Raw genomic sequence first — 21,945 nt, forward strand, 5'->3', positions numbered from 1 at the left:
TCTCAAACTTTTTTTTGTTGGAAATACAGACATGGAAACTCCCATTTTGGTCATATTAAACAATAATAAAATTGAACAGCAATAACATCATTCTTATTACTAACTGAAACAAGTCGGTCAGTGAACAGTAGTCATCTTTAAAAAAACTAAACAATGGAAGCTAACCTGTTATATCTGTCTCACAACACCAAACATTTTCTCAAGCCCTGTTTAAATGAAGTACGTTTAACATTACAGCAAGAATGTTGGTCTGTGATTTCAGGAGACGTTTATTCTTCACCACTGTAATGAATTACTGAATACATCGTTAGAGTGATGTAGTCAAAAATTTCAGGAATTAGTAGCTTAAGGGATTTCAATTTGAGATTTGAGAGTAATTATATTACATTTAATTCCAGTAATCCTCTATTACTTTCAACATTTTGTGGGTTATCTTCCATGCAGTCTTACCAGGAGTGGATAGGACGATCGATATTTCGACATTTCGTTCAGTGGAGACTGGTGCTTGACATGGTAGCTTGGCATAAGGAATGGAGGCAGCTAGCCTCAACAACAATTGGAGGAACATGCCTTTAAATAACACCAAAGTTTCTTATTTACATGTGTCTTCTTAGCTGGCTAGCTAGCCACTGACTCAACCTGCATTTAGGAATCACCTGGTTTTGTTTGGAGGCTGTGTCACTGTGAACCTCGCGGTCTCACTGAGGCTAAGCTAGCTGTTGATGGTAAGTAGCCTCCAAACTGTAGGCTTTCTAAGTTATTAAACCACAATGTCTCGTTTACTATTTCAACACCTGTTAAATACAGAAGATGAGAAGTATTTGGAGTTGTTGGAAGACACTTCTGACAGCTGGGCACGGATGGAATAATGTAATGAGCAATCTAACGTATTAATTCTACAGATAAATAATTAAGTCATGTAATTACTATTTAAATGAGTATTAGGTAACAAGTAATTGATTACAAGTAAATAGCTCAACTCTGTTAAAAAATCCAAGTCAAGATGACTCACAAGTCAATTATTGGTCTTTTCCCCCCTCTATACTTTAAAATGTAGTGTTTATAGCCGGGAAGACACTGTTTGAATAAAGCCTGATTTTAACCCTGAATTGGTCGTTCATAGCTAATTCGGACGAATTTCCGATCTGATTGTTTGTAGTTTGAAGTTCAGTTTGAGGGGGATCAGCAGTCTGGAGGACCGCTGGAGCAGTTGGAGGACCGGATGGACCGCTGGAGCAGTTGGAGGACCGGATGGATTTCACATGTCCAAAATTTTGGTCGACTGTCATGCATTTGGAGCAGTTTCATGGTCCAATTTCCCACATAGCTGCTGTCAAAAGATCTATTATTATTATTATTATTATTATTGGACTGGTATTTTACATGTTGTGGCTGCTAGTCTTGATTGAAACTGTGCTTTAATATGAATAAAACTGAACTTTGCTGCAGAACAGCACATTTGAGGATGTGGTCATCTTGTTTGAATTAATTTTATTGGAATTGACAATGAACAAAGCCAATCAGGAGCTCAATGTTTGTGGGTTTAGTCTGAGCACCCATGTGCAAATAATGCAATTATTTTGATTATTAATGTGAAATTTAGTAGGCTATGAGTTGCTAACTCCAGTTCTTCATAATGCTTACAGCTGATGGATTGTTTTTAAAATGGATCCATGATGGAAAGTATTGTTTAAGGTCTTTGCCCAACACAATGAAGCTTGGTATCATATATTAAATCTTGAACCAAAATTAATCAGAGAGATAATGATTAACAAGTGAGAGACTGATTACATTCCTGCCTAGTCATAACCCTGTATTAATCATGATAATTTCCCTCACCCTGTCACCTCAAGTGAGCGTGCCCTATTTTGCTGCGATACCATCAGGTTGTCATCTAAATTGTATTAACTGGACCCCGGCTTCCTATCTGATATCAAAATGTAGGCAGTTTGTTTTGTATCTCAGCCTTCTGATGTCCTTTTAAACCCACAGCAAACCCATTTGTCAATAAATCTGCACAGGACATCTATCAATACATCTATCAATAGAAACATCTATTGACTGGCTGAACAATAAAAGAGGGTGTGTTCCGCTTTACAGTTACAGACACTGTCGCTCAGGTGTGTAATCAATGTAAAAAAAAAAAGTTTTTAATTATACTAATTAACGGTTAGTAAATGAAACTAGGAGCAGGGTATGAAAAAAATATTGTCTAATTTTCTACAGTGAAGCAGGAAATATTTAAATGCATGATCCTTAATTATATGATTGAAGCTATGTTTCCTCCTATAGCTTTTTATCTATTAATGCCAGCTTGTTGGTCTATTACACACACACACACACAGAGTTATGCTACCCTATTCTTCCTTTGGAGGATCAGAGGTTTTGTCGCTGTAGGTGTCGGCGATGAGTCACACCGGCAAATTACCGCGTTTCAAACGGCTTTCAAATTACTTCCCTTCCAGTCGGGTGGTGCGCTGATAACCGATAACAGTTTCATTTCAACAAGGAGTTTTGGAGGACTCATCTTTCCTTCTGTTTGCCTGCCTCAAGGTATGGCCTATGTTCAGCCTGTGCCTGTCTGCATTAGGCCAGTGTACAGTAAGTACATGCAGCGAGGAGGCCAGCAACACACACAGACAAGCTTAGAGTTGATCAAAAGATAGGCCAGTCCTTGCTCATGTTTCTGCCGACCTGTTAGAAATTCATAAACAACAGAACAGTTTTCATTATTTTATAAACTTGTTGACCCTGGGGCTGCCAAAACCAAAGCTATCCATGAACCCTCTACTAAAGAAGAGTGGGAAAAAATTTTAGGGGAAGCCTATTAAATATTTGTTCATAAAAAGGCTAAGCTGACAAATGAATATTGAAGATATACAGGGCATCCCAAACCCCAGAAAGGGTTTGCATGCAAATCCTCCAGTTAAGTTTATTACAGTAACATCACAGAAGCCTGGTGCAGTGAGTTATGGTGGCAGACAAAACATAAGCAAATGAAGAAAACATCCTTACGTCTTTGACAATACATAAGTCCCTTTTATAAAAGGCAGCATAAGTAAAACACAAGCAAATTAAGAAACACATGCACCACTTGCAAGAAATTTGCTGCATGTAAGAAAACACAAGCACATACAGAAACGCTGCAAGTCCTGTTAAGGAAGGACACCCCAAAAACTAATGAATACGTCGACTGCTTGTCATTGATGTCGAAAACGAGCGGTTTATTTTAATTTTAAAAATCTGGCTGCGTGATTATGATATTATTGAAGATATTGGCTAAGCTGTACTACAAGCATTAGCCTTACAAATTACTATTTGCTCAAAGTGTAATGTTTTAATTCACCATAACTGACTGTTATCTTTTTCCTTCATCAACATGAGCGTCACAGGTGGCCTCCGCCCAGGGACTGCAGATGGAAATGAGCTTTTAGCTATATCTGGTGCAATGAATGTATGTTGCATGGTCCCTGTTAAATAAACAATAAAAAAAAAGTTTTACTTATTTCCAACACTTTAAAAAAATGTGACGTATGTGTTGCCAAAGATGTTTTCTTAAGTTGCAGTGTGTTGAAGTCTCTCTGCAGTCGTACAACTGGGATTCAAATCATCATATCCAGGGCTGAATAGCTCAAGGCAACTTTGTGTCACTGACCTCCAGCAGAATAGTAGACAACAATGGTGTCACAAGTTTTTTCTCATGAACGTAGGCTGCTTTTGTAAGGACACACTTCTACACTTCATCACATACAGTGTTTTCTCTTCCATATTCTTTACATGTATCTTATATTTTCCATACATTTGTTAAGGACAGTACATTTTTGAGAAAATAAAGCAAAAATTAAAAAAAATTAAAGAAAATGAAAGAGAACTAAGAAATACTGTCTACCCAGTGATAAAAGCAAAAACAATAAATAAAAATCTTCATTTATTATGTCTACAGGCGATCTAAATATAAGCATCAACTTTCAAAATGGTGAAGAATCATTTTGCTAGAGAATTACGTAATGCAATGTAAAGCTTGTAGAATTTACATACACATTAAAACACTTTAACTCACCCACTCTGCACCCTTGAGATAAAAGCTCTGCATAGCTGCTATACAATCCAAAATAATGCAACAGCATTATGCTAATGAGGTAAGGAACATGGTGCACATCACATAATGCGGAGGGATGCACGAGTTTGGAAATTTGGCTCGTGTTATAGTGAAGGTCTGCAAAAGCGTGGTTTCCCTGCCATTACATCTTCAGGCTGTGGCTTTGCCATCTGTGTGCTCTGGTGCAGTGATCACAAATGATGTGGATGCAAGCTATTATTCTGATCAAGTCTCATGCTAGGTTCTACTTTAGTACATTAGTGGCAGCTGGCTGCAGGCCGAGTGTCTTGTCATGAGGCCTTGAATGTGCAGCATTCCCCCTGAAACCGTGTGTATGTGTGTGTTTTTGTCAGGGCTGGGTTCAATTCACTTTCAGTGGTGTGTTTGCTGATGCATGTGCCAGATGTCTACAGGGGAGAGGGGAAGAGATTGATGGTGAGCGCTGATGTCGCACGCTCTGATATGAGTCGCCTCATCAACCTCAAATTCATTGCCTGCTTCTGGCCTCCAACACCATCCGTCACTGATGCCGCCAGTTTCTCAAAGGTTGCAATGCGTATTTTACAGCTAATATTCAAGGGGGTAAATAATTTCAGAGTAGCAGACAATGAGAGAGTAGGACAACAATAACCACAATGCGCATACATTACTCACACCGAATCCACTTCCCTAGGTGTCCATCGACTCCCACCACAACTCTTCTCATAGGCCTAATTTATGCAATAGACGTTTGGCATTCAGCGGCTGTTCAGAGCTTATTCTCTCACATCATTTATATTGGCTTATAGATTCAAATATTACCTTAAACACCATATTCATCAAGGTGGAGGTGTTAACCCATAATGGATTACTTGTGAAAGGATGCTGTTCATTCACAGTGCTGTACAATGTGGACAGAAAGACATTATTCTTTGCAGCGCTGGTAAAGGATATAAGTGAGCTGAGGCAGCACAAAAATTTTGTCTGAATCACTTTTTCTTTTCCTGTAAGCCACAAATGTCTTTGTATTTTATTGATTTATTTAGTTTTCTGTTCGGTTTTTGTTCTGTTTTTATATCAGTGTAGAGTGTTTATGCAGCTTCCTTAAAAATATACTGCATTCTGTTTACATTTGGTCCAGTTTTAACTGTCAACCTGCATGTTTTTTCCAGCATGCATTAGCACACATTAATACTTTACAAGCAGCACTGTACAAAGAGACCAAACATGTTGCATATTGCCTGCTGTGTCCTCTTTGGAAAGTAATACTGCATTGTCGAAACATACATAATCGAGACACTGACATATTGTTGGTGTCAAAGCTCCTTGTAGTTATTACAGTCCCTGTCCACATCACATATTCTGTTTCCCCACTTTAATATTCAGATATGTTTCTAATGCCACCTTGATTAATTACCATATTAAAGACAAGCATTTCAGTATCAATGTTATTAATGGCAAAATACTTTCAAAGATAAATGTTTTGTCATTTTAATATGGTGATATTACATCTTCAGTATGTCAGTGAATAGACCAGACATACATGTGATTTAATACTCATTTTCAACGTAAAAAGCCAGCTTAGGTTGCAATATTATCACCCATCAGTGAGAAAGAAAGCTGTAGGCTTTTGAGTACTACTAATGAGATACTGATTTTTAAAAAATCTTGATGCTGTCACCCTGTTCTACCACATCACTTTCCAGATGTAAACGCAGCTGCTTAACTATAAAAACCCACAATAACAGTGCAACATAATAGCAGCGAACACGTCTCACCGAGTAGAGCAGATGTTTTCGTGTAACACTGTGTTGCACCTTCTGACATGAACAAATATTTGACTCACAGAGAGCAACCTGAGAGTGAGAGAGAGTGATTTAGCTCTGGTGTTGAAAATGGCCTTTTCTACAAAACTGGGCCAAAAACTGACAACTTCTATTTCACGTATCTGTACCTGAATGCTGAGAAATAGGTTTGGTGGATGGATGTAAAAGATAATCCTAATAATCTGTGTAATCACAAACAAATTAATTTAGGCTTTATACCATGAAACTCATTTTCTTGTCTCCTTTGACACAAAGACACGACATGCACATCAGAAATTGTGTAGGTTAGCGTAGCTTGCAACAAATTATAAGTTTTGAAAAGCATCTATGAAAAAAACAAACAAACCTACATGAAACTGTAGATTATAGTGTGGGTGCCATGGTCCTGCACACATCTTCAAGTCCCAGCTATGCATTGTGTTGTAAGAACCTTATGGTGCAATTACTTGTTCTTCCCTCCCCTGACAAAGTGGCGTGGGCGGAAAAGCTTCTGTTAATCATGAGCTCTATTTTATCACTTCCAGGTAGAGACCCTTTTCTGTGCGAGGGAGCTGCATTAGCACACTTGCCGAAGGATCCCAAGCCTGCATTACCATAATTGTGGCCAAAATGTCAGCAAAAAAACAAAACAAAACAGGGAATTCATCATTCCCTATCTCCCCCTTTTTTTAAGCGTGTCAATTTTTAAGCTCCTCCTGACGACCCTGCAGCCCTCGTCAGTCCAATACCAACAGTGAGAAAGAGAAAGTTAATTCAATGGAACAAAGGGCCATTCACATATAGTCATCGCCTCTTGTATTAGCCGTTTTTCCAGGGAACCATCAGTGACAGCATGCCCCAACCTCCTCCAAACCTCCTCCATTTGTCTGTAAGGTACATTTAAGTAAGAGAGGGGAAGTATGTTTGTCTCTGTGCATGTGTGTGTGTAAGAGAGAAAGAGAGATAAAACAGAGGGAGAAATGGAACTATTACTGTGAGGTGTGTGTGTGTGTGTGTGTGTGTATTCCATTAAATGCAAGCACGGTGTACCAGTGTTAATCTATGTGAGTGGCCAAGCAGGCGGCAGAGTGTGAGTCAGTGCGGGGGTGCGGACATGGAGTGAGGGTAAGGGGCCAACTAATGCTGAGTGGCAGTTGATAATGCCAGACTGTTATATCAGCATCTGCCCTCCGGCTCCATGCTTACCTCTCCGAGCCTGCTGCTGCCATCAAGCATTTCAACAAAGACACACAAACACACACACACGACGACATGACTGCCTTGCAAACACTCCGCATTCTGCAGCAAACAGTCCCTTGCTCAAAATCTAATCAAACAGAGGTTATGTGGTGCCTCAAGCCATCGTAACAAATTACAACTTCATTTGATGTGTGCATATCTCTGTCTGCTAACACAAAACACATATTTACGCACACAGACCAAGTCCAACCCTACCTCACAACAGAAACAAAGCGCCATTTTAGTTTCCAGGCAGAGAGCGAGCATGTTTCTTTGCTAGAGTCTTCCACTCCTTCACAAACACTGGACTGTATCATTGCTACAGCGTCACTGTATTCTGATCAGATAAGAAGTATCAAAAATCTAACATTAACATCAGTAGAGCGTGACATTTTGAATCAGGCCGCACAGTAATCGCTTAATAAAGCTGGCCTCATGTGACTCTGGCGTCTGCAGCTAACATCCAATTAACCTTAGAACATCACTGATGATATAGAATCCCTGTCTGTGGTTAACTGAACGTACAGTACAAGCATTAACACGTTGCACACACATAGAAAGAAAACACATCCCTAAAAGTGTGCACACACACACACCTGGAAATAATAGCCTTGATGCAGTGAGAAACTATGAGGACTGACAGCTGAATTTAGTGGCACACAAGGCCGGAGCGGAAGCTTGGCACTGACAAATGAAGTGCATGGAAATGAGCTTGGCTTTAACATTGTGAATCAACTTGTTCCTACATTATCTAGCACATGAATGACAGTGCAGTGTCTTCCTTTAACTTCAGCACAACAAGAAAACTGAATATAAGACATACCTGTATATTTATTTGCCCTTGAACCGTAATGTACAAAATGCTCCATTATAGCAGACCTTAGGAATGACAGAGGAAGTGGAAGTTGTTTATATTTTGATCATAAATAGAGCAGAAAGAAAGGCGAAAAAAGGAACAGAGGTGAATTCACATGAGTGGGTCATGTCATCAAAGCATCCCTCTGCAACCCAGAGTTGTTTACTTCAGCAGGACTAGTGAGGTTTAAAACCTTGGGCCGACTTATGTCAATTCTGCACTGCTGCTTTTCAGCAAAGCCACTGATTTTTTTCTCTTCGCCTTGGTATTGATAATGATCAGAATTAGAGTCAGAAAGCGTTAAACTAATCATTAAGAAAAGCTTTTTTTGCTATCAGTACAGTATAATATGTAGTATGCGAGTACATGCATTGGTTTGTGGGCAACACTTAATGTTAAGGCTCCAAATCACGTGCTTAAGTAATGCGTAACTAATGCATGAGTCATGATGATTTAATGCATCATGAATTCCTGTCACTTTTAAGAATGATCGAGTCACTATGAGTTTATCTGATTAAATAACGCTTAATTTATCATCAATCAATGAATGTTAACTCACTGTTACTTCATACATAAGCCACCAAATTAGCTGGAATCCAGTTACATAGAAAAGGGTATTTCACTACCAATTCTCATAGAAATATGAAGCCATTTAATCAAACTGGTAAGTAAACTTCTACATGTTGCTGCATGACCCCGGCGGTCAATACCTCTAATAATGTTGACAAGTCACAATCAGATTCCTGGCACAACATCAATACCCACTTTGTCTTTCTTACGTCATTACAATGTAAATGTACGTGCCACCCCTTAACAAAGACCATTGTATCATGCAGCAACATGTAGATGTTTGCATCTGACCACCATAAAACAGCCTCATAATTTTATGAGAAAAGGCAGTAATCTGTTTTTAGAGAGGCTGATGGCATGGGCAAATGCATGGGTCTAAAATAGCCTCCTCTATGTACATAAGAGGATTCTAGCTAATTCTGTGGCATATCAATTAATGTATGAAGAAACTGAGTTAATATTCATTGATTACTGATCCATTAATCATTAACTAGTCACTTTAGCTCACAGTGACTTGATCATTTCTGAATGGTGAGCAATGGAAATTCATGATACATCCTGCATTTATTCATGTGTTAAATCATTGTGCACTACGTAAGCATAGTTTTGCACCCTTATTATAAAGTGTTACTGATTTGAGAACAAAAGGTTTTTCACATGTGTCTCTGTGATGTGGAAAAGAATGGTGATGAGAGGCCATCTTAAGAGATCAATTGTGCTGCTGACAGATGGAGAGCAGCAAGAAATTATGTGAGACAGCAGGTGAAAAATTGTGCAATCCCTGGAAATTGAGCAGCAAAGCGCGGCTGCTCCTGTGGCCCCAGTGAGCCGTGCAGCCACAGAGGATCAGGGCCACCTCAGACAAAAGCCTAACAACCAGGCTGCAAGAGTGCATGCCACTTTTCTGTCTGAAGCTGCAAATGCAAGTCATTGATTCTTTGGAGCAAGTCACTAAATGACCCTAATTGATAACCTGTGAAGAGGTCACTCTATTTTCTTCCCTCAGCTCCTGAATCTGAAACAAGCCAGAGCAGAGGAAGGAAGGAACAAGGGAGGAAGAAGCAACACACTAACCTTTAATATGTGAGAAGGAAAATGGCTGCGTACCAGCTCTATCTCTACAATTTTCCCTTTTCATTGAGGAAAAGTACTATTTCATTCATGCCATTTCCGTTCATTCATCAGCTGGGGCCAGCCTAGACTCACAGTGCCATCTCCATACCAACATTCTTATCAATGGAAGTGACGTCAGCACTGCCTGCAGCTGGGGGGTGGGGTGGGGGGGGGGTGTCACGTGGTTCAGTGAGGGTATATACAATAAAGGTGCGCTGACCGTGGGGCTGAAAACATTCACTCAATTGTACATTAGCACCAGTGCTGCTGCCATACAAACACACCACGCAACTAAATAAAGAACGGCCAGTTTTTTTTTCTTTCTTGATGTTGGTCACCGGCTGAAGAGAGAAGGGGGGAAAAGCAGAAATTCTCTCAGGTGATCCACTATTCATGAAATAATCTTGGCTTTACCCGCGTTGTGAGTTTCACCACTTCCCCACCCCCCAGTGGGACTCCAGGTAAGTGGAACGAAATCTCATTCCGTATCATTCACAAGCCATACTAATCAGATAGAGAGCTCACGACATTTTCTTACTGCTATTTATTAAATTCCGACTTTTATTAGTGAAAGAGAGGAGTGAGGAGTGTGGAAGACTGTCTTTTAAAATCTCAACTTTATCAGAAGAATTAATCTGTTTGCTGCAACTGGGCAACTGTCTGTCTAATTGTAAAGTAGATGAGCACTGCAACTGTTTCTATATATATGATCTTTTTTCAAATAAAACTGAATACATTTTGTAACTTTAGGTAATCGAGCAATATTTTTACAACTATTTTCCATTTTTTTTACTTTAATATATTTTTTTTAATAAATTGAGAAATGAACATATTTATGAACAAACCAAGTTTTAAAAAAATGCATTCTTGATATGTATAATAATACTCAATAATTGTAACCGCAAAAAACAATGGAATCTGCTATATGAATCTGTTGTATATATTTTTGGGGGGTGATTAAAGAATTAAGCCATTACATTGCGTAGACAATTAGGTCTACGAAATATTTCGGTGTGCAGCTGCTGCTCAAGAGCTCCTGTAAAAATTCGGTTAATATTTTTCAAACGTGAATATAACAAAATTCGTGTCATTTTTTATGATTTAAAAGCCACGGCAAGATCTGAACAATAAAATTATTATGACATTTTAATTAAATTAGAGTCTATACCACATCTACTGCAGGCCAGTTATCTTATGAAGTGGATTTGTTTCGTTTTCCACCTTGGTGATCCAGTTTATAAAAATGGAAATAGTTAAAATTTGGGCTGCACGCGGTACTGTGATGCCCAAATGTGTGCGTGTCTGCATTCCATCACTGCTGCTGAGGAGAAACATGCTCACACCACACAAGGACAAAGCCGCGTTTCTAACTGACTGCTCCCCCCGTTCCTCGTGCAAAAAGGCTTTATCCCTTAAAATTTTACATCCAGCTCATTTACAATTTGGATGGACCACTCAGGGACCGTAGGGTTAAATAACCCAACCGTAGCCACCAGCTTTACGCATGACTTCCCCGTGCGTGCCGTCTCTTGTCCTGGTCACATCGCTTTGACGCATGGAATACCAAAATCACAGCTAATACAAATACAGAGCTCGGATCAATTTTTATTCTCTGTATTTTTTTAATTAAAGAAATACACGTTTTGCGCTTAAAATGGCAAGTGCGTGCGTTCTGGTTGGGTTGGCTTGGAGGAAGAGGTGAGAGATTTTTTTGAATACTAGAAATTCAGACTGAAAATTCAATAAGCTAACGTGGATTTCTTCACTGTTGGAACAGTTCACTCGGGTATATCTCATGAGAAGACAACAAATAATCAGAGCATGCATCGCGCGGTGGAAAGATGATGGCTGAGTTAACGCACGACTACAGACAAAAATGGTTCGTGTTTAGGTTCGAAGCGCAATTTCTGTATGCAAATTATTACCTTCCCCTTGAAAGACATGGGCAGTTAAATATCGAATGAATCATGACTGGTTTATACGGTCACATCAGACCTTCATCTCTATGTTTCCAGATACACGGAGGTTACAATGGCAAAATTTGACCTAATAAGAAACATTATAAACTAGAATTAGATTTTCCATTAAAAACATTCATAATAATAAAAAAGAAAACAGTCCGATATGAGGAAGAGAAGCCTGCAACTTTCTTTGTTGGATTTGGCATGGCTCATTAGACAGTGTTTGGCTGCATGCTTTGTTCTCAAACGATTGTTCATTTCACTGTTAACTGCTTTTGTATGGTGGCCTCATGGTGGAAAGATATCTTGTTTGTAAAATACTAATCTAAATAATATTTTACCTTTCTGTGTGCTCTAATCCTAAAGTCAATGAAGTATTTCTTATCAGTCATTCACTGTATATTTTAGACTGGCCTTTTCACCAAACAGCTGTATATTATTTAAATGCTCCAGAAGTGCTCATATTGCCATTGAAATTCCACATATTCATGATTCTAGACAAAAAACTACAACAAGTGATATGTGAATCATTTCTCATGTGTCTTTTGTCCTTCTCCCTCTGCCTTCTTCCTTTCTTCTTCAGGTGCTTAACCTCCCTCCTGCCAGTTCTGCATGGTCATGACCTGTCATCACGCCCCTTCCACAGCCCACCTCATCCTATTGGTCCTGCTCATTGTCACTCCACAGCTGGCTGGCACCGCCCCTGCGTGGGGTGAGGGAAGGGAGGGAGGGGTGGAGGGGCGCACCCGGACAGACCTGAAAGAGGACAACCTCGCCCCCTTTCTCTCGCCCCCACCCCAGCGTCTCTCCAGTCCTGACAACGAGTCGCTGGGCCGTGGCCCGGGTCAAGATAACCAATCAGATAAAGTGACCAACCCTGCGCAGGTGCTCGCAGTTCTTTTGGAGGCCCTGGACCACCCAGGGGACAGTGAAATCCAGGCGAGTAGAAACAGAGACTGGGAAGAGGATCAGAGTCAGGAGCTGCCCTCCATTGAAGGCTTGGAGGGTGGTGGGATAAGGAGAACAAGAGAGAGAGAGGGAGAGAGGGGGGTGGAAAAGGAGGGGCGAGGGGCAGATAAGGCTATTGAACAGCTAATTGTAGACCATTTGACAGCTGCTCAGGGTGATGACTTAGAGGAAAGGGATGAGGAGGATAAAAGCACAAGGTCAAAGGAGGATCAAGGTTGGTCCATAGAAGATGTGGGACCTGAAAGTCTAAGTGAGGAGGAAAGGAAAGAAGAAGATGAGGGGCAGGAGAAGGGAAATTACTTAGGAAGCTTCTTAAACAAGGCCAGACTGAGTTCCACCTCACTGGGAGATGATCCCTCTCTGCAGCGCAAAATAAGAGGCTACTTCCAAAACATTGACTTGGGTCTCCAAGATAATGAGATCCTGCCTCCTCTGAAGGGCTACAAGGCGTACAACACTCAGCTAGCACGAGCTGGAAAGAAGCTGCACTGGCAGGAGAACCGGTCGGGCAACCGCCCCATCAAGGGGGGCAACTTCATGGATGACTTTGAGGATGAAGGAGAGGAGCTGGAGGAGGAGGTTGAAGAAGAAGAGGAGAGCCTCTCCCACATAGAAGAGGAGGCGAGAGCACGTGCAGAGAAACAGGAGGTGCTCCGGCAGCAGGAGGAGGCGGAGCGAGCGAGAGAGGAGGAGCAGAGGCTGGCAGACATTGCCTCTGACATGCTGCTGCAGTACATGGGGAGGAAGCAGCAGTCCTACATGAAGCCCCGGCAGAAAAGCAGCATGGGGGCTGCTGGCAACACCGCTGAGGACAAGCGCTCAGAAGAGGTTCTCCCCGATGAAGACGACCTGGACCAGCAGATGATTGACAGGCTGATTGAGATCAGCAGCAAGCTGCACCTGCCTGCTGATGATGTGATTGAGATTATTAGTGACGTGGAGGAGAAAAAGAAGAAAAGGAAAGAGTTGCAACAGAAGCCAACCAACAGCAATCCTGTTGCCCCACGCTTCAGGCCTCTGGTACCTCCCCCTCTGGCTGCTCCGCCTATCTACCACTACACAGCCTCAAAAAACCCCAAGAAAGCCCCTTATAAGTACAACAAGTCCAACAAGAAATGGCACAAGGACAAAGTCAAGTCATACAAGCAGGACTATTGGTATAAGCCTCAGAAGCAGCTTGACTACTGGTATAAACCCCAGAAACAGTTTTTAGCCTTCCCCTCCTATCCATACTACCAGAAGCCATATCGAGCATACTACCCTGTTTATTTCCCATATCCCAAACCACAATATTATGGCAAGCTCTCCCCCTCCAGAGACCAGCCGTTCGGCCCCCAGGAACTTGACCTTCAGGCCCCAAGGCGCAGGCACAGGGCTGGGGGTAAGAATCGTGGACAGGGCTGGAGGCAGCAGCCGGCGCCACGCCTGCCTCTCACCCCTTATATCTCTAACTATATCCTTCCTCACCCACGGACCTACCAACCCCTACCTCCGCCCAAACCAATTACCACGCCCAGGAGAGGCAGGCGACCCCCATACTACTATCCACAAGTCACACCGGGCGATGACTATGAGGAAGATGGGCTGGTGCCTCAGCTGGACAGTGAGGAGGAATTGGAAAACTTTATTGAGAGGATCTACACGAAGCGCAGAATGTACTGAGAGACTCTTTGGACATTTGTCAGATCAGAGGGACTGACAGAGGTATGATAGATATACAGTAGCTGGAGAAAAGCTAAACGAGAGGTGAAAAAAAAAGACTCAGAGGAGATGTGTGTTTTGAGCCTGATGGAAATTTAAGAGTCAAGAAGTAAAAAGTTAGATTTATGTTGTTTAAATCACTGTATTTTTGTTAATTTTCTCGGTCAGGGAGAGGATGAAGGGGTCCCAGTTTAAGCTCCCTGTAACCATGTTCAGCCTCTTGCTCAGTTTACATTTGAAACAGAACATACCATGGTGTATGTCTGCCTCCATTCAGGTCAATCTCTGATGCTCTTGCATTATTCAGAGTTTTCTAGAGAACACACACACACACACACACACACACACACACAAACAGGCACGCACGTACATCAACACACCTACATAAAATCACATTTTTGACACATTCACAAGCAGATGTGCCCATTGTAAGAGAACCATGTTTACAACATCACTTTGTATCTTTTGTTTTATATTCTGTATGTCATTACAAAACTAAAGTAGTTCAATAACTTCTTACACAAATATAAAAAACTGAACACTGCTATTGTCAAATGTTGACAGCATATTTTTGTTGTATTTGATGTGTGTAGTTGCCGTTCTTCTTCTCGATTGGATCAACTTTAAACAGCTGCAATTTGCAAAGGTGCCAAATACACACATTTCAGTTTTTCAAACTCAAGATTCAGATTTTTGCCTTACAAGCACCATGGTTCTATAAAGGGAACTATCATATTGCATAATATTATCATCACAACCAGGTCCCAATGTAGAAGCCCTATGGACTCCAAAAGCACAAACTTAAACACTAAACACTTCCAACCTGGTGGACGAAGGGTTTTGGGATTGGGATTTTGGGATCCAGAAGTTATTGTGTCAACATATTTATGGCAGATCCACCTTAATCACCATCACCGCCACCATACAGTACTCTTGACCTTGTAGGAGTCCTTCATATTTTCTCTCATTGTTCATCTCCAATTCACATCTTCACTCACCTATTTTTGTGTTTTTTCACACATGCTTTTTTTTCACATCACATCCATTTATTCTACTTTTCCTTTCTTTCCAAAAAATACTTGAAATCACACTATCTGTTCTGCAGCCTTTTTAAACAGATTGCCACCAAGAGGCTGCAAACATTTTGTTCATTTTCAGAGGAAATTCATTGAAAAGTTTCAGGCCGGGGAGTCAGGGATTGTGCTTAAACCGTTAAATGCACGTCTTTCTACTTGCATCCTAAAAAATGAAAAAAAAAAGAACAAAAAAAGAGAAAAAATAAAACAGTATGGGGAATTCAAGATGGTTGTTTTCTCTGAATAAACTGTGAATATAAAAAAAAGAAATCTCAAAGGAAGAGGGCCACTGTGTCCACAGTGAAGCCATCTGTCTTGTAAAAGGAGAGTGTTGTTGTTGATGTCACCTTTAGCATTGTAAGATGTACAGTGTGAAATAAATATGCCCGTGCAATGTGTAAATAACAGCATGATGATTACTAGTTTTGCTATATGATAAAAAATAAAAGCAATTATTTTATTAAAGTTCAGTTTTTTAATGGCTTTTTGGCGAGTGCTATGTTGTACTTGTATAGCAGCAAATATAGCAAGAACACTTGATTCTTGAGTAATGAAACAAATCAAAATACACAAAAGAGGAAGACAATCAGTCAAAGCCTAGTGGCGCGACTCATATATGTCACAGTTGCATCAACATGGAGACAAATGAATAAAAACCTATAGATGGTGTTTATCATATGCACAGACAATCAAAATGAACATGAGAAAAAGATGGGCAGCAAGAATGGGAATGAAAAGGGGAGGAACAACTGGAGAATGGAAAAATTCAGAAGGAGGGAGGGAAATGGTAACTGCAGTGATTGATGAGTCACATGATTGGTGGATGAGTCATCCATCTGTACACTTTACTGCGCAGGACCACACACACACACACACACATGCACACACACATTCTCTTTGAGCTGTATAGTAATTTAGCTGCTGGCATTCAAGATAAAGATTGAGTCATGTTCGCTCCTGCCTTGAGCCAGCCAATCAGCCGGTGGAAAAGGTGTTTGGTAGATAGGTTTTGCCATATCTTGTTTCCACACCTCCTCCTCACTCTCACTTCACACGGGCAATATGCCCTTCTGCTATAATTCCTTGAAGTACTTTTGGCTGCTGCTTGTTTGGCATCAAAACAAACCTTATGAATGCTGTCAGTGGCACAAACAGTGACAGTGATTAGCAGGCTGTCAATATGGTCTCGCACCCCATGTTATCTTGCCAGCTTGCTCACCAGTTGATTGGAATGGTACCTTTCATGGCTTTATCTTGGCTTGTTGAGTGATTCTTGGGCACCATGTTATGAATTCATATTTTTAATTACAGCTTGTACATTCTGTCGATGTCCTAGCTGGATTTCATTATTAAGGCTGTTTGAGCTCTAAAAGCAGCAATACTGGCCACTGGCCACCAGCAAGCTGTGCTACTGGGACAAAGAAGACACAACCAGTGTCAACAGACTACGAGAGCCGCTGACTGTAACATTGTAGGTAACATCTGTAACATTTATATACGCCCAGCAATGTAATAATATGACATATGCTATGGTTGTACTGTTGGTAGGAAAAGGCAAAGGGTTAGTTTGACATTTGAAATGTAGATTAGAAGACCACTCTCATGTCTGTAGCAAGTGTCAGCAGGCAATTATCTTACCATAATAATTAAACAATAAATGATAATTAATTCCTTAACTTCTAGTTTCCAGGTGTTGGGGACCACACCTGCATTTGTGAAAAAAGTTGTATAAAGCTTGTGGCTCCAGAGGGAACTGTGCAAAGTCTCATAAATCACCTCAAGTGACATCATGTGAGTCAGCGTCGGTTGGGTCTGAAGACTGCAAGTCAGAAAATGAAACAAATCTGGGGGTGTGGAGTTAGAGGGAAGTGAGCTTACCAGACCTATGTAGGCTGCTCCTCATCTCTGCCTCCCAACATAAGTCGCTTTTATCCACATGCTGAGGTATTGCCTTCAGCTATTATCTTTGAGCTATGATAGCTTTTATCTCTACAGATAAAACAAAATAGTGGAGAGACATCTGCATTTTCTAACTCTGGAAACAACTCTGCTCTCCTTCAGAGGTGATTGAGCCTTCTAACAACAAGATCCTAAAATTCACAAACCATCCTGGTTAAAAGGTTAAAAGTAGTAAATTAATGTCATCTTATTTAAATAAAAAATTAATTAAAGGAGCAGTGTGTAGGATTTAGTGGCATCTAGCGGTGAAATTGCAGTTTGCAACTACTTGAATACTGCTCGTCTCTCCCTCCCGTTCCAAGCGGGTAGGAGAAACCGGCCACGAAACTCGCGAAAAACATGAACGGCCCTATCTAGAGCCAGTGATTGGTTTGTCCTATCTGGGCTACTGTAGAAACATGGCAACCTCCGTGGAAGGGGACCTGCTCCCTATGTAGATAAAAATGGGTTATTCTAAGGTAATGAAAACAAAATGATTCTTATTTTCAGGTAACACACTTCATACATACAAATATTATATTCCATTTCTACCAATAGATCCTCCTAAATGTTACACACTGGACCTTTAAATATTTAATATTTATTAATAATATTTGAATAATTTAATTTTTAATTGAATTTGTTTTAAATTTAAATTTGAATGCATTTATAATGCAATGTTGTTTTTAATTTAAATTTAATTTAATTTCTTTTTTTTAAATTCTAATCTAATTTAATCTAATCCAATCTAGTTCCTTTTTACGCACCTGTATTGATGAAAATCAGCTCTTCAATATATAACTTCAGTATATAAGTTTATCATATTAAACATTAAACTTTGGTGTAAAATACCACATTGCAAGAATATGAAGAGAGGTTGCTAAGCGGTCTGTGCTGTAAGGCCAGTCATCAGATATTTCAATAAAATCTAATCTCAAAATTGATGGGTTGATGGTTTATTGATGGTAATGTACTACATGTTGGACTTTTAATGACTGGCACACCCCTATACCCCACATAGTGGCTAATACATGATACATAAACCCCTGTGTAAAGTCTGTGCGATACAATAAGTTCAGTTTTTCTCCCTCATACATTAGATTCCACAGGTTTGAGACATGAAGATGTGGCTAAGCAGGTCCGCTCTGATAATACATGAGGTCCGCTCAGAGGATGCTCACACACTGTTGCTCATGAAAAGGAGCCTTTCATAAAGTCCTCTGTCACACCTTGTTGCCAAGCTGTAGACAAAAAGAGCATTGTTGAGATGCTGCTATTTACATTCCCACATTCACATTTCTGTGACATACTACACAATTGAGATTTAAAATTTTCCAGCACAATGGAATAATTGTGTGTCAGGCATTAGATCACATTACGTCCATATAGTAATCATTTATATTTTGCCTGGTGGGTGTGCTATAATTAAAATGCAGTTTGAATTTTTCAAAAGGCTCCAACTCTCACAGGCACAAAATTTGGTTTACATCCAGCTCCTGGCACAAAAGAGTCTGACAGCACAGAAATGCATCAGTAATGGCCCCAAGGTGCCTGTGTATTTACAGAAGCAGAAACCCTAGGAAAAATGTCAGCTATTAGTAGTATGAATATTGAATTAATATAGCTATAAGACCTTCAAAATCTGATTAAATAAAAAAATCTACAGTAATGGGACTTTGGCTCAACCTTTAACTTTAAATGTCAGCATGATATTAACTAAACAGAATTTACTACGCATATCATTGCATGTAAATAGAATTAGAACTAGTTTACACAGTAGTAATACAGATGTTTACACTGTGAAAGTGCAAGATGACCAACATTGGCAAAAGTTCTGGTTGTACAAGAATTGGTGCAATGGATGTGTTTACACATGGCCTGAAAAAAATGAACAAATAATAATAGAATAACATGAACACCACATGAAATAGGACCAAATCACCATTGCAAACACCGATACAAAAATGTGTCATATTTGGTTGCATGGCAACTAGCAGCATCTTGTTTATGGTTTTTTTGTTCAGTATGCCCTGATTTGATGGTTATTCCTCTTTCCTTATTCGCATTCTTTCTGTGCGTGTCTGCTCTGTGTTGGGCTGTGTGACATAATTATGCTGCTATTTTGTCCTGGTCTTTCTCATGAAAACTGTCTACACTGTGTATGCTGTGCACGACCATCATGCCCTTCTTGGTTAGTTTCAACATCACTGTTCTTTTTTTTTAAATCCATTTCACCTGTGTTTGCCATATGTTGCTGTGATTTTACCTGATTTTGCAGTGTTTTTGATTGATGCACCTGTTTGAACACAAGATGATTTGGCCTCTGATAGTTGCCTCATGTTGCTTTGAAAAACTTGCGTCAAAGTGCTGATTTCCAGCCCTCTTTTGTAACTGAGAAATGCTGCTGATTGGTATTTAACCTGTAACATAAACCCATATCTCTATGCTGAGCTTTTAATAGCTTGCAACTTGTGATTTCTTATTTTGAAAATGTGGTCATCTTTTCAGGACCTGAGGATATAAAAGCAGCTGTGACCTAAAAAAAAAAACATGAGATATGGCAAACACCTGCAATTTGATACCTCTGGGCCAAAATATAGGGTTAGTGTTAGTATCACAAAATGACTTAAAATGCTATAAAACCTAGATACACCTCAGAGAACATCAACTTGAAGCAGACACAGCAAATTTTATGCCTCGCATCCGTATGTGACACTAGATTGTATAGCACGTAAGTTGCTGAAATATAAAAGTGATTATTAGATATGTTCTTCAGATTTCTCTGAAAGATGCTGAAAGAGTCAAGATGTTTGAACTTTCCTATATGATCCTGACCTCAAACGGCTTTTCAAATTAAATCTGAACCTCGTCATTGGGGCTCTCTCCTCCCCATGTTTGTTAATTTTGTCGTCTGTTAAACTACCATTGTTGAACATAATCCCTGCCACATAATATGCCTCATCAACCATGCTTTCACCAGCCATTAGGACAACAGAGGCAGAGCTGCGAAGGCCTCTCCCTTGAAACCGCATCCTTTGTTGTATGATCTCTGCAAACCTTGTCTTTTTGCTGTCTCCTTTCATCTCTTCTTCTCCCTTTCTGTATCCCCCTCATTCTCATCTTCTCCCTTTTTTTTCCTTCAATTATCCATGCCCCCCCCACTCCTCTTTAATGCTCCCTAACACCCAGTCTTCCTCTCCTTTTTCTTCTTTATCCTCTCTCCATTTCTTGTTTTGTATGCAAGCCCCAAGGGAGAGGAATGGGTGAAAAGCACTCTCTCTGCACCACTGTCACAAAAGACTGGTGAGTCATCGCCACTTATGTTCCTGTCTCCCTCCTCCCACAAAAAAACACACATATACACTCAAATTACTCCTTACCTGCCGTGCACTTACAGGAAGACACATACAGACACACGCATCAGTGAGTGCACTGGCGCACAACACACAAGCACGTATGTACACACACATGCACACACACACACACATTCCACAGCTCTTCAAAACGGCCCTGAAATTAAAAACCCAAGTCACATAATTTAGTTGATAATTGCGTTTGAAAATGGCTTTCAGTGATGTGAGCTGCCTATCATATCTTACAGGATTATGTGGAGTTTGTATGGTGGAAACTCATGTCAGTGAAGAAGTTATCATTATCATCAGAACGCGCAGGAATGGAGAGCTAAATAGAGAGCTGCTCATACAAGAGATGCTCCTGGACTAGGGGAGACAAAATGAAATAGCTGGTGGATAAAATGGACAAAAGAGAGGGGAAAAGAGAGAAATTCTCTGAGGTAGTGATGTGGCTTTGGTATTGTTTGCCCATCGACAGTTTATGAGCCACAAAGCAAATGCTCTTCCTCCATCTGCTGGAGGAATGAATCACTTACAATGCAGTCATGTTGCTGTTGCATGCACAAGATGGCAATCCTGGATGAATACAATTTACAGAATGACACATACTGAGCTGCAGCTAACAGATACAGTTTGAGATATTTTTATTTTGTAGTTGTCCGTTTTTATCTAGCTAAGTAAAAGTACCAATACAACAGTGTAAAAAATACTCTATTACAAGTTAAAGTACACAAGTATTATTAGCAAAATGTACTTAAAGTATCAAAAGTACAAGTACACATTAGGCCCCCTTTCAAAATGTTAAGAAGCATTTTAATGTTGTAGCTGGTGAAAGTGGGGTCATTTGATCTACTTTATACACTGTTTAATCTACAATGAAACATCATATTTTATAAGATGATCATATGTTTTGTGTGTTAAATCTTCAGCAAAGTAACTAGTAACTATAGCTTGCAAATGAATGCAGTGAAGTAAAAAGTACAATATTTGCCTCTAAAATGTAGCAATTTAGAAGCATAAAGTGGCACAAAATGGAAATACGCTTGTAAAGTACAAGTACCTCAAAACAGTACTTAAGTGCGGTGCTTGGGTAGATGTACTTTGTTGCTTTCCACCGCTGGCTGTCTAGCTATCTATCTATCTTTATCTATCTAGCAGGTAGAAGAAACTTCTGTTGCCTCTCACAGAAGACAAAGAAAAGCAGAAAATCCTCAAAGTTCAGAAACTGGAACTGGAGAACATTTAGAAATGTTGCTAAAAAAATTACATAAACGATAAATCGATTA

At 40.1% G+C, this 21,945-nt stretch overlaps 1 protein-coding gene across 3 annotated transcripts; it reads left to right on the forward strand.

Annotated features, from left to right (window-relative positions):
* The first annotated feature begins 9,870 nt into the window (after positions 1-9,870).
* On the forward strand, positions 9,871-15,833 carry si:dkey-175g6.2. Of its 3 annotated transcripts, XM_044221832.1 has the most exons (3): positions 10,881-11,359; positions 11,439-11,540; positions 12,206-15,833. In XM_044221832.1, exon 3 carries the CDS (start codon positions 12,235-12,237, stop codon positions 14,251-14,253), a length of 2,019 nt encoding a protein of 672 aa, XP_044077767.1. In that variant the 5' UTR covers positions 10,881-11,359; positions 11,439-11,540; positions 12,206-12,234; the 3' UTR covers positions 14,254-15,833. The 3 variants fall into 3 exon arrangements, with proteins under 3 accessions (XP_044077765.1, XP_044077767.1, XP_044077766.1); XM_044221830.1 differs by lacking the exons at positions 10,881-11,359; positions 11,439-11,540 and adding an exon at positions 9,871-10,122; XM_044221831.1 differs by lacking the exon at positions 11,439-11,540.
* Positions 15,834-21,945: the final 6,112 nt, after the last annotated feature.

This window comes from Siniperca chuatsi, linkage group LG14 (genome assembly GCF_020085105.1).
Source record: "Siniperca chuatsi isolate FFG_IHB_CAS linkage group LG14, ASM2008510v1, whole genome shotgun sequence".
Taxonomy (NCBI): domain Eukaryota; kingdom Metazoa; phylum Chordata; class Actinopteri; order Centrarchiformes; family Sinipercidae; genus Siniperca; species Siniperca chuatsi.

Coding starts and splice junctions, on each gene's coding strand:
- si:dkey-175g6.2 (XM_044221830.1), top strand. CDS start 12,235: ATGGTCATGACCTGTCATCACGCCCCTTCCACAGCCCACCTCATCCTA.